At 35.1% G+C, this 10,851-nt stretch overlaps 1 protein-coding gene across 1 annotated transcript; it reads left to right on the forward strand.

The window, feature by feature from the left end:
* Positions 5,254–6,207, forward strand: LOC109222907 (thioredoxin H2-like). The gene is made up of 3 exons (XM_019387198.1): positions 5,254–5,561; positions 5,649–5,771; positions 5,898–6,207. Exons 1-3 carry the CDS (start codon positions 5,406–5,408, stop codon positions 6,045–6,047), a joined length of 429 nt encoding a protein of 142 aa, XP_019242743.1. The 5' UTR covers positions 5,254–5,405; the 3' UTR covers positions 6,048–6,207.

Consider the following 10,851-nt stretch of genomic DNA (forward strand, 5'->3'; position numbering starts at 1 on the left):
ATTTTTCCATATCTTAAAAATGAGGCCAAGCCTCTAAATTTATAGACAAAGGAAGGGTGAGATAGAGAGGTGCAATCCAAAAGGTGCCTCTTCCATTTTCCATTCACACCCTTTAAAGAAAAAACGCAACAATCCCCCACATGAATGGGGAATGGACATATGTGAAAAATATGCATGAAAATACTGTGTGATTCACAAGTAAGGATTAATCGCATCTGGATAAGTAGGTTTCCCTTTGAACTTTCCGTAGTGAACTTATGTCGGATATACTCGGTCAATCGGTAGATTTGATATCTTTGAACCGTCGAGCTTTGGTGTATACCTAGACAACCATAAGTCACATAATCAACCCTTAACCGTCTTTGGTTCTCATTGTTGTGTTCGTTTCATCCATGAACACCACTTGGTTCATAAGTGCGTAGAGAACTGGCCTTACAGAATTCTCCTTGAAGCGGCTTACACTTCATACTTAAATAGGTGATTCCTAAACGTGTTATCCCGTAGATACACTATTTGATATACCCTGTATCAAACTTAGAAACCATTAAAAAATGTCTTAACATTTTATCCTTGTTACTGAACATTGTCTTCATCACGAGAATGAACTAAAATATTATATTTGACAATGTTGAACCGGTCATGCATAACTTTGTTTGCGCTCCTTGAACCTAGATCTCGGACCTCCAAAATCTAGGTAGAGTTACCGCCATGATGACTTGTCCTCGGCCATAGTCCCATTCCCTTAGATGATTTCTCAACTCCCTCTCTAGTTAGGCCTTTAGTAAGCGGATCCGCCACATTATCCTTTGATTTTACATAATCAATTGTGATAATTCCACTAGAAAGTAGTTGTCTAACGGTTCTATGTCTGCGTCTTATGTGACGAGACTTTCCGTTATGCATAACGCTCCCAACCCTTCCTATTGTCGCTTGACTATCACAATCTTTACATATAGGTGCCAAAAGTTTGGGCAAAAATAGAATATCTTTCAAGAAATTCCGGAGCCATTCAGCTTCTTCACCGGCCTTGTCTAAGGCTATAAACTCAGCCTCCACTGTAGCGCGATCAATGCACATTTGTTTGGACGATTTTCAATACATCGCTCATCCACCAACTGTTTAGAATCGGTTGAACCGGTGATCTAATTTTCATCACTATACCCCTCTATTATCGCGGGATACTTATTGTAGTGCAAAACATAATTTGGAGTATACTTCAAAACTCGTTTCATTGTCATGAACGTTCAATGCAAACTTTCTTATGTTGTAGACTAATACGTCTCGACTTTCGATTGCATATCATATTATTGACTACACTTAATGTAGTAATAGTATATTAAAACAACAGCTGGAATGATTGGCATCAGTTGTGACCACAACTTTTTAATATATAACACATTTATCAATCATTCCGTCATTTTCAAGCATTTGTATGCTATTTATTCATACATCTATATGATATGTAAATTATAGCACCTTTATTTATGAAACAAATCCAACTTGCAATAGATTTTGGTCATGTTCATCGGTTGGTTCGCCTCATTATAAACCAACATATTAATACATTCGTTCATGAACGGTCATGTCCATACAAAAACGTACAGACGTATCTTTCTATGAAAAGTCACAACCTTCAAAGTGACGTCATTTCATAAAAGAACTAAACAATATAAATTTTCAATAAAGAAAATGATCTTTCGAGAAAGACACGTGACCAACTTCCAAATTAGTAGTTTCTATCAACTAGTCTTCATTAAGACTAAACAACTGATGAATTTAACAACTACTATATCAATAGGGTTCAAAAATTATATCATTTAGACATTACATCTAACATTGGCTTTTGTCATGCATAAGCTCAAAGCCACCACATTTTAAATATTTCATCAACATATCATCTACATATAATCAAAATAATGACTATATGACTTGAAGTATTCTTAATGTAAACACATTTGTTTACACTCATTAATTTTTGAAACCATTTTGACAATATTATTTGGTCAAATCTCGCATGTCATTGTTTGGGTGACTTAACAAGTCGACACACCTTCTTTTCTTTTCCGGGAACCACGAACCCTTCAAGTTGTTCCATATAAATTTCTTCCTCCAAATCTCCATTAAGGAAGGTTGTCTTTAAGTTCATCTGATGGATTTTAAGGCCATACACGGCGGCTAACGCTATTAACACCTTATATTTTTGATTAGTACCATCAACTTTCATTTCCTTTATGAAAATCCACGTAGATGTCAAAGGTTATTTCCTGGAGGAAGATCAACCAATTCCCAAGTATGATTACTTAATATAGATTCTATCTCACTATTGACTGCCTCTTCTAATATTGTGCTTCCTAGGAAGACAATATTTTTTTAAACGTTTGAAGCTCATTTTCCAACAAGAATGTCAGAAAATCCGGTCCAAAGAAAGTAGTTATCCTTTGACGTTTACTATATCTTGGAATTTTCTAATTCAACGTACTTTCTTTTGCTTCTTCCCGATTTCGCTTAGATATTTCACTAGACGACTCACATTCTTTTTTTTATACGGATAAATATTCTCAAAGAATTCAACATTATCTGATTCGATAACCGTATTAATATGAATGTCGGGATTTTACGATTTATGAATCGAAAAACGATATGCTTTACTATTTGTTACATATCTTATCAGACGGAATCAACGGTGTTCAATCTGATTTTGGGTTTAAGAACTTACACTTTACCCAAATACCCCCCACACTTGGAAATATTTCAAGTGGGGTTTTCTTCTTTTCCATTTTCTTTTATATGGAATGGAATATATCTTGCTATGGGGTACGTGAATGAGTATTCGGTAAGCTGTAAGCATAGCTTCCCCCCACAAGTTTTGGGTAAATCAGAACTTATCAACTAGGCATTCATTGTCTCCTTTGACGTTCTATTCTTTCTTTCCGCAATCTATTAGATTGCGGTAACTAAAGGGTGATCGTTTGGTGAATAATTTCATATTCCAAACATATTTCTTCAAAAGGAGATTCATATTCAACGCCCCTATTACGTTGTTGAGCCAACCACAAGAATTGTTGTTTGTGTCACGACATAGCCAGAATTAATAAATGGTGAAATTTTTTAATCTTCAAACCAATCTGACACATTTATAAACGGTGAAGTTTTTAATCTTCAAACCGAGTAACATCTGATATAACTAGATCAAATAAACGGTGAAGTTTTTAATCTTCAAACCGAATAATATGTGACACAATCAAATTTAATAAACGGTGAATTTTTTTTAATCTTCAAACCGAATAATAAATTGGAGTAGAAAATCAATAAGATTTTAATCTCCAAAACGAGTATAAAGTCAATTAGACTTTAATCTCGACAAATGAGTAGAAAATCACGAAGACTTTAATCTCAACGAACGAGTAAAAAATCACGCAGATTTTGATCTCGAAGCGGGAGTAGAAAATCACAAAGATTTTATTCTCCATAATGGGTGTAGAAAATCACGAGAATTTTAATTCCCTTTCCAAATAATTTTTTTCATCTAAACCATTATAACACTTTAAACAGTTTAATCTCTTTCTCTAATCAAACACGTATATGTTCATCTTTACATATAATATATTCACTATCTCAAAAATACTTTAAGTATTACTGCAAGCTTAATTCATGTTTTACAACCATATATATTTATGCATGTCCCCAAATTGCATATCTTAACAAATTATACAAAATCATTTGGTCAAGGAATAACAACATTAATCGTAAACACATGTTATTCCTACTCATACATATAATTCCAAATATATTATATGAGATCATGATGTAATAAATATCCACCCTAACATTTATATCAATTGCATTTCATCATAAACACAAAGGGTCGAAATTCTTAAATTAATAAAAACGTAGTTAAAAAATAAAACCCGATTTTATTACTTTCTTCAAGACTCATTGCTTTGACGTTGTCGCTCTTGTCATATATATGATAAATCAATGTCACCGCCCCTAACAGGACCTTACTGACTTGTAACACTTTTTTTGACCATGTTTGAGAAAATTTCATATTAATATCTAATTTTCACAAACCATTAAGACTAACCGACTCTTTCTCACTGTGATTATTTCAACGACTTTGGAGTAAGCCACAACATCATCTATATCTTATAATCCCAAAGGAAGATCTAATATTAGAGTCGTCACATGAATCTATAACTTTCACGTATCAATTATGAAAGATTCCGATTTTTTAAGAAGATACCAAAGTGGATGGAGAGCCTTGCTTCTTCTACATAAATAAATTCAAGTACTTTGTATTCCTTCTCCTTCAGTTAGTAGTTGTATCCTTCATAGAAGTCCATGCCACATTATTCTTTCTTTATAGAAAGATTTGTATATTTCCCATGATTTGGTCCATCGTTTTCTGTAATAAAAGATGGAAAATTTGTTAGGTACGGTACTGACAAGTAAATACGTCCACTTCCAAGTTCTAGGGCAAACTTCTAAAATTTAATAATCACCCATTGTCAAGAGTGAAAGAGAAATATATATACACTAACAATCACTCTGACGCAAAAGATTTATTTTCTGATCACAACATATAAAAAAGATACTAAAGACTCCCTGGGTTTTGAGAAACTCAAAACAACAGACTTTATATCTTGAAATGCAACTAATAGCGTCCTTTCATGTACAGACGCCAAAGAATAACCACTAATGGCAATTTTCAAGGCATCTGCCTTGCTCTTCTCACCACCGAAGACATAATTTTTTCCACCTCAATATTTGTTTGCTTCTCAATTTTTCTCTGTTGTATAGTTAAATTCCTTAAGATTATTGGAAATACTGTGTTCGAAATCAGAAAATCAGAAAAGCAGAGAAACATTAGTTTAATAAACAAAAACAGAAAAAAAAAATAATCACAAGTTGGTTGTGTGTCCTTAAGGAATTTAATCCCCTCACTGTTGCCTAAGGTTTTAGATTAATTCCTCCAATGATAGAACGGAATAACTATTCTGCAATACTGGCAATCGAAACTACAGAATTTCAGCGAACTCAACAGACGGAGCAAGTCACACTTGACACTTATGTTTATTTGAAAATAATGCAATAGAAAAAAGGGGAGAAATTTTCAGATTTTTCCATATCTTAAAAATGAGGCCAAACCTCTAAATTTATAGACAAAGAAATGGTGAGATGGAGAGGTGCAATCCAAAAGGTGTATCTTCCAATTCCCATTCACACCCTTTAAAGGAAAAACGCAACACCAATAGCATTGTGACAACTAAGCTAAAGGAAAACATTAGGAGCTGCGCGTAATATAAAAGCAGCGCTATTGTACTTTTTTTTTATATTATTATAGTTTCTTCCCTATTTTGACTACTTTGTGCGTAAGGAGAGAGAGAGAGAGTGTGAAGAATCCTATGGGATCGTATCTTTCAAGTTTGCTCGGCGGAGGCGCGGCGGAAGCGGCAGAGGCAGAATCAGGATCGTCGTCAGAACAGTCGCGTGTGATTGCTTTTCATTCTTCCAATCGGTGGCAACTTCACTTCAACTCCTCCAAGCAATTAAATAAACTGGTATCACTCTAATATCTATTCGCGTTTTGCAAATTTTAGGGTTTAATTTTGAGAGATCTGATTTCGATCGATTAACCTAATTCCCAGATAGTTGTGGATTTTGCGGCTACATGGTGTGGGCCCTGCAAGATGATGGAACCGGTTATTAACGCCATGTCTGCCAACTATACCGACGTTGACTTCGTCAAAATTGACGTCGATGAGCTCTCAGTACGTGAAATCTGAAATAATTAACAATATACATATTTTTACGGCAAAATAGAAATTGATTTAAAAATTTAGATCCAGCTATGATTGAAGTGATTGATTATATTTCTTTGGTGCTTAAAAAAATAGGATGTAGCACAAGAGTTTGGAGTGCAAGCTATGCCAACATTTTTGCTGCTGAAGCAAGGCAAGGAAGTAGAGAGGGTGGTCGGGGCTAAGAAAGATGAGCTCGAGAAAAAGATTCTCAAGCACAGGGAAGCTCCTAAATTTGCTGCCTAGTAATTATCGAGCTAAATTTCATATCCAATAAGTTAGCAGAAAGAGAAAAGCATCATTTTTACTTTACTACCGTATTATGATGTAACGTAATATTGATGGGATTTGACTATGGTGGATCTCTTTGAAGTCTTTTCCAGTTTTTCATGCTCAATTTTCTGTATGTGTGCGTGTGCGCGTGTTTTATCCTTCTCCCTCCCCAGCCAAAAAAGAAATTGAAAACAATGTTTCTAAGTTATGTTTGGAATGGTCTTATTTATAGTTTAATCCTGAACACGAGCTTTACATAAATGCATTAACGCACACTGGTAACGATTTCATTTAGTCACTTGCAAAACAGGGTAGTAGTAATATCCCATTATCAGTAACAAAATGAAACCTAAAAATTTAATCAGTCAAATTAATCAGTCATAATTAAGCAAATTAATGGCTTTCTTATATCCCCTTTAGCCCCTTTTACCGGTTTGAGTCCTAGGGATGCCAACTATTGGGATATACTATTAACCATGCGGTTTAGACATAGTATCATATTTTATTTTTTATGGAACAATTGTTTATTTAATTTATTCAATTCAATAAAGTACTATTTTAAATAGATCATTTGTTACATGTGTGTCCTTTTAATTATGTAGTAGACAATTTAGTGTATGGAGTCTTAGCTCGTGCACATAAGATTAAATTGTTGGTTCTCATAATTAATAAACTATGCGCACAATCAAAGATATTGTTGGACAAAATATCTTGATGATTGTAGCACAAGATTATTGTATAATTTGTCTTGATTATGGGAGTAGTTTTACTCCAACTTCTTGTGCTAGTATACTCCGTATATATTGAAGGGACCAAGTAGAGAAAAGATGTTTTTGTACTGAATATATAAAATATTTTCTCTAATTCATTAAATGAGCTTATACACCTAATCTTGATATAATTATTATGTTCAATGTAATTTGTTTATTGTTTTGATTTATAAAAAGGTACGACTCTATTTAGAGTTAGTGTATGCCTAATAGATTGGACAATAACGAATAACATTTGTGAATAATAATTAGTTGATAGAATCCATGACTCGGTTTTGGGTTTGATGATACCCCTTTATGTAAGCTTATATAAGTTTTCATGTGAAAACCCGGCCGGTGGATTTTGTATCCGTCACATGAAATAGTTTAAGCGGAATTATAAAGGATTTAATTAGTTAATTGAAATAAATTTTCAGTGATTTAATTTAATTAACTGATATTTGAAATCTTAACATGCGGAGCTAAAATAAGTGTTAATGAATTTTCGAAATTCATATTGAGGAGTTCAATTGCAGTTTTTTAGTGGAATAAATTGCAATTAATTATAGTAAGAATTAATTCATGCTAATTTCGAATTAATACTATAATTAGTAGCCCCTTATTATTTCTGTGGTCCCTGCTATACCTAGTAAAAACCTGGACAAACTTGGGTAAAAAGTAGCTTGGGAGAAAAATTATTCTTTTGAGTTAGAGTAGGATTATACTTGCAGAATACCACACGTTTTTGAGTTCCTATTGTGGCTTAATTTCGGGTCTATTAAAGGAAGAGTAGTTTCACCTAATAACTTACCTTTTAGTTGTATTGTTCTTGCCCACCCAAATCCAAAATCGTCTAAGGTTTTACTAGGCAAATAGCAGAAGACTGCAGCTCTGGATTCTTGCTGTTTGGAGGATTTGTGCAACTACTTCAAGAGGTTAGTGCTTCTAATCTCGTTATTATTGCGTTGTCTAGTTTACATGTATTTGATGCCTGGATTGTATGCTTGCTTCCGCTGCACATGTTCTAACACCAATGGGGCGGTGCGGGTGCGGGGCAGTGCAAATAATTTTTTTTTTAACTTTGCGCGGGTGCGGGTTAGGATTTATATTTTTTTCACAAGTGAAAACTTTTAAGCTATTGCTAATTTTCTTCGGCCTCTGCTCTTCGTCTCTCGGCTCTTTATGTCTGTAATTTTTTCTGAAAAGTTGCAGTAAGCTTTTAGTAAACAACTTTTAGCTTAAAATTTCTGATTGTTCTCTTAATGATCTGGAAAAATTAGCTGTTTTGCTTGCCTGCACTGTTTCTCGTCTCCTCTGCATAGAAATACCTACTTTATTGTGATAATTTCAACCTCAACAAATTAATAGAAAATTTCTCAAAGCAATTGTATAACCCTTTGTTTCTTTGCTCATTGTATTTGCCCACAAAAGCAAGTTCACGTCTCTTGCCGTAGTTTAGTAAACTAAGGTCATGGTCTCTTCATTTAATTAGCTGCTTATCCTAATCATGGCTTCACTCCCAAATACCATAATTCATCAATAAAATATACTTAATAAATTATGATAGCATTTAGAACATCTTGAACATGTACTCCCTTCTTTCACTTTTATTTGTCCACTATACTAAATCAAGAGAAAGATAATATTTATTTTCTGTTTTATCCTTATCATTAATTACTCATTTTCAACCTTATTTCCCGACAATCTTTTGAAAGGCTATCATTATTAGGGGTTGTATGGTAAAATACGTACTATATTTATTATTTTTTAAGGGGCATGAAAAGTCCAAAGTGAACAATTAAAGTGAACGGAGGGAATATTTTTTTTTTAATTAATGGTTAAAAACTTTTAAATTAATTTAATACTACAAACAAAAAAAATGAAAAGAAATTTTATGACGCTCATATTTTACTATCAAATTCATTCAGAAAAACTAAAAGAATTTAAGCGGGATGCGGGGTGGTGTGGGGCGGATTCATGCGGGGTGGGGCGGATTGAAAATAGTAGATTATGCTATGAGGTGCGGGTAGAAGCCTTCGCGAGTTTGCCTCGTAACGACACCGCCCACACCGTTTGCCATCTCAAGTTACGACCAATGATTATACTCTTTTAGTGTGTTTCCTGCTTTGAATTATGGGTGTCTAACGGGTGGGCCGGGATGGGCTGGGTAGGAAAATTTAGTAACCGTACGGGTTGGGTTCCGCGCCGGTTACGGGTTGGGGCTTACCGGGTTTAACGGGTTCGGGTTCATCCGGGTAAAAAATGAACCGTACGGGTTACGGGTACAAGGGGCCGGGGCGGGCCGGGTTAGTGTAATTTTTTATTTTTTTTTTGTATTTTGTATAACTATTGTAAGTTATATTAATATAAAGTAAAGATACAAAGAATACAATGAAGATGGGAAAAAATTGTACTTATAAATTGCAAGTGCTATATTTATTTCAAAATTACAAAATTGAAGTTTCCATTTAACAAGTAAATTAACAAAAAAAGAGTAAAACTAAATTTTCATGCATAATAATACTTTTTCAAATTAATCTAACAAACTAAAACATTAAGCATAAATACATCTAATAATTTTAAAATAACACAAATTGTCTCAAATCAACTTAAATACGAATTTCTGGAGGACGCTCAAGACAACTCTTCATATGCCTCCTTAAACTGCCTGTGCCACACTTTGGACGAAGATTTAAAACTCGACCACAGTTCTTGCACTTTACTTTCTGAACTTCTTCATTTTCTTCTACCACCTCAAAGTGTTCCCAAACATATAAGCGCACTCTAGAAGTACGGGGCATGATTTAACTTGAATTGAAAATTTGAGTTTGAAAAATGAGAGATGAGTGAAGAAATGAAGAAGAGGGAGGGGGTGTATTTATAGTTTTTCAAAGGGTTAAATTTGTAATTACAAAAAGTGTTAATTTTAAAAAAAAGGGCTAATTGTGCAAATTGGCCGTCGGGCAACGGCTCCTTGGCAGGTGACCGTCGCCAACAGTAACCAACATTCAAAAAAATTAAAAAATAAAAGAACCTAGCTGTTAACCGGTCTGGGCCAGTCCGTTCCGGGCCGGTTTAACCGGTTCTACAGTATTTCTGTTGACCGGGTTTGACCGGTCCGGTTAACCGGTTGAAAATAGGTGAACGGACCAACCCCCCCTTACCCCTTTAACCCAGCCCCACCCGGCCCCTTATACCGGTATGGGTCGGTTATGATTAAACCCGGCGCGTTAGACACCCCTACTTGAGGGTCCCCATCGTTGAAGGATATGTGATAACACGGTGAAACATCCTCCAATTCTACATTATCCTCCATCGAAGACGGAACACCAGTCTCGCCTTGTACAATAACATGATACGAAGAACCCACACTTTCTTCATCTTCGTCACGTTCCTCAGTGTAGACCACAGTATATGGCTTTACCTTCAATACTTCTTTACATGAAACCACAAGTTTTGTTTGTCGCCTCATTCTAGNTAATCAACATTTAAAAAAAAAAATAGCCTTTAACCGGTCTGGGCCGGTCCGGTCCGGGCCGGTTTAACCGGTTCTACAATATTTTTGTTGATCGGGTTTGACCGGTCCGGTTAACCGATTGAAAATAGGTGAACGGACCAACCCCCCTTACTCCTTTAACCTAGCCCCACCCGGCCCCCTTGTACCGGTCGGGGCCGGTTCCGGTTTTAACCGGTCTGGGCCGGTCCGGTTAGGGTTATACCCGGCCCGTTAGACACCCTCCTTCGGCGCTTTTCATGTGTCATTCTGTAATTTTCGGAAATTACTATACATACCATTACATTATACCCCAATGCTTTTCTCGTTATTGCATAAACAAAATTCAAAACATAGCTGAAAAGAGAATCAGGAAATGACATTAAATATGCGAAATGAGAAAAGAGTGAACTATTATCATTCTTCACCACGGTTCCGTTGTTTTCTTTTAGTTTTTCTGTTTTATCTGTTGAGTTAATATAACTAAGAACAATTCCGAATAGCAATTTTGCAGAAGTGACATAAGAATGACGTA

Source organism: Nicotiana attenuata, chromosome 2 (assembly GCF_001879085.1).
Source record: "Nicotiana attenuata strain UT chromosome 2, NIATTr2, whole genome shotgun sequence".
Taxonomy (NCBI): domain Eukaryota; kingdom Viridiplantae; phylum Streptophyta; class Magnoliopsida; order Solanales; family Solanaceae; genus Nicotiana; species Nicotiana attenuata.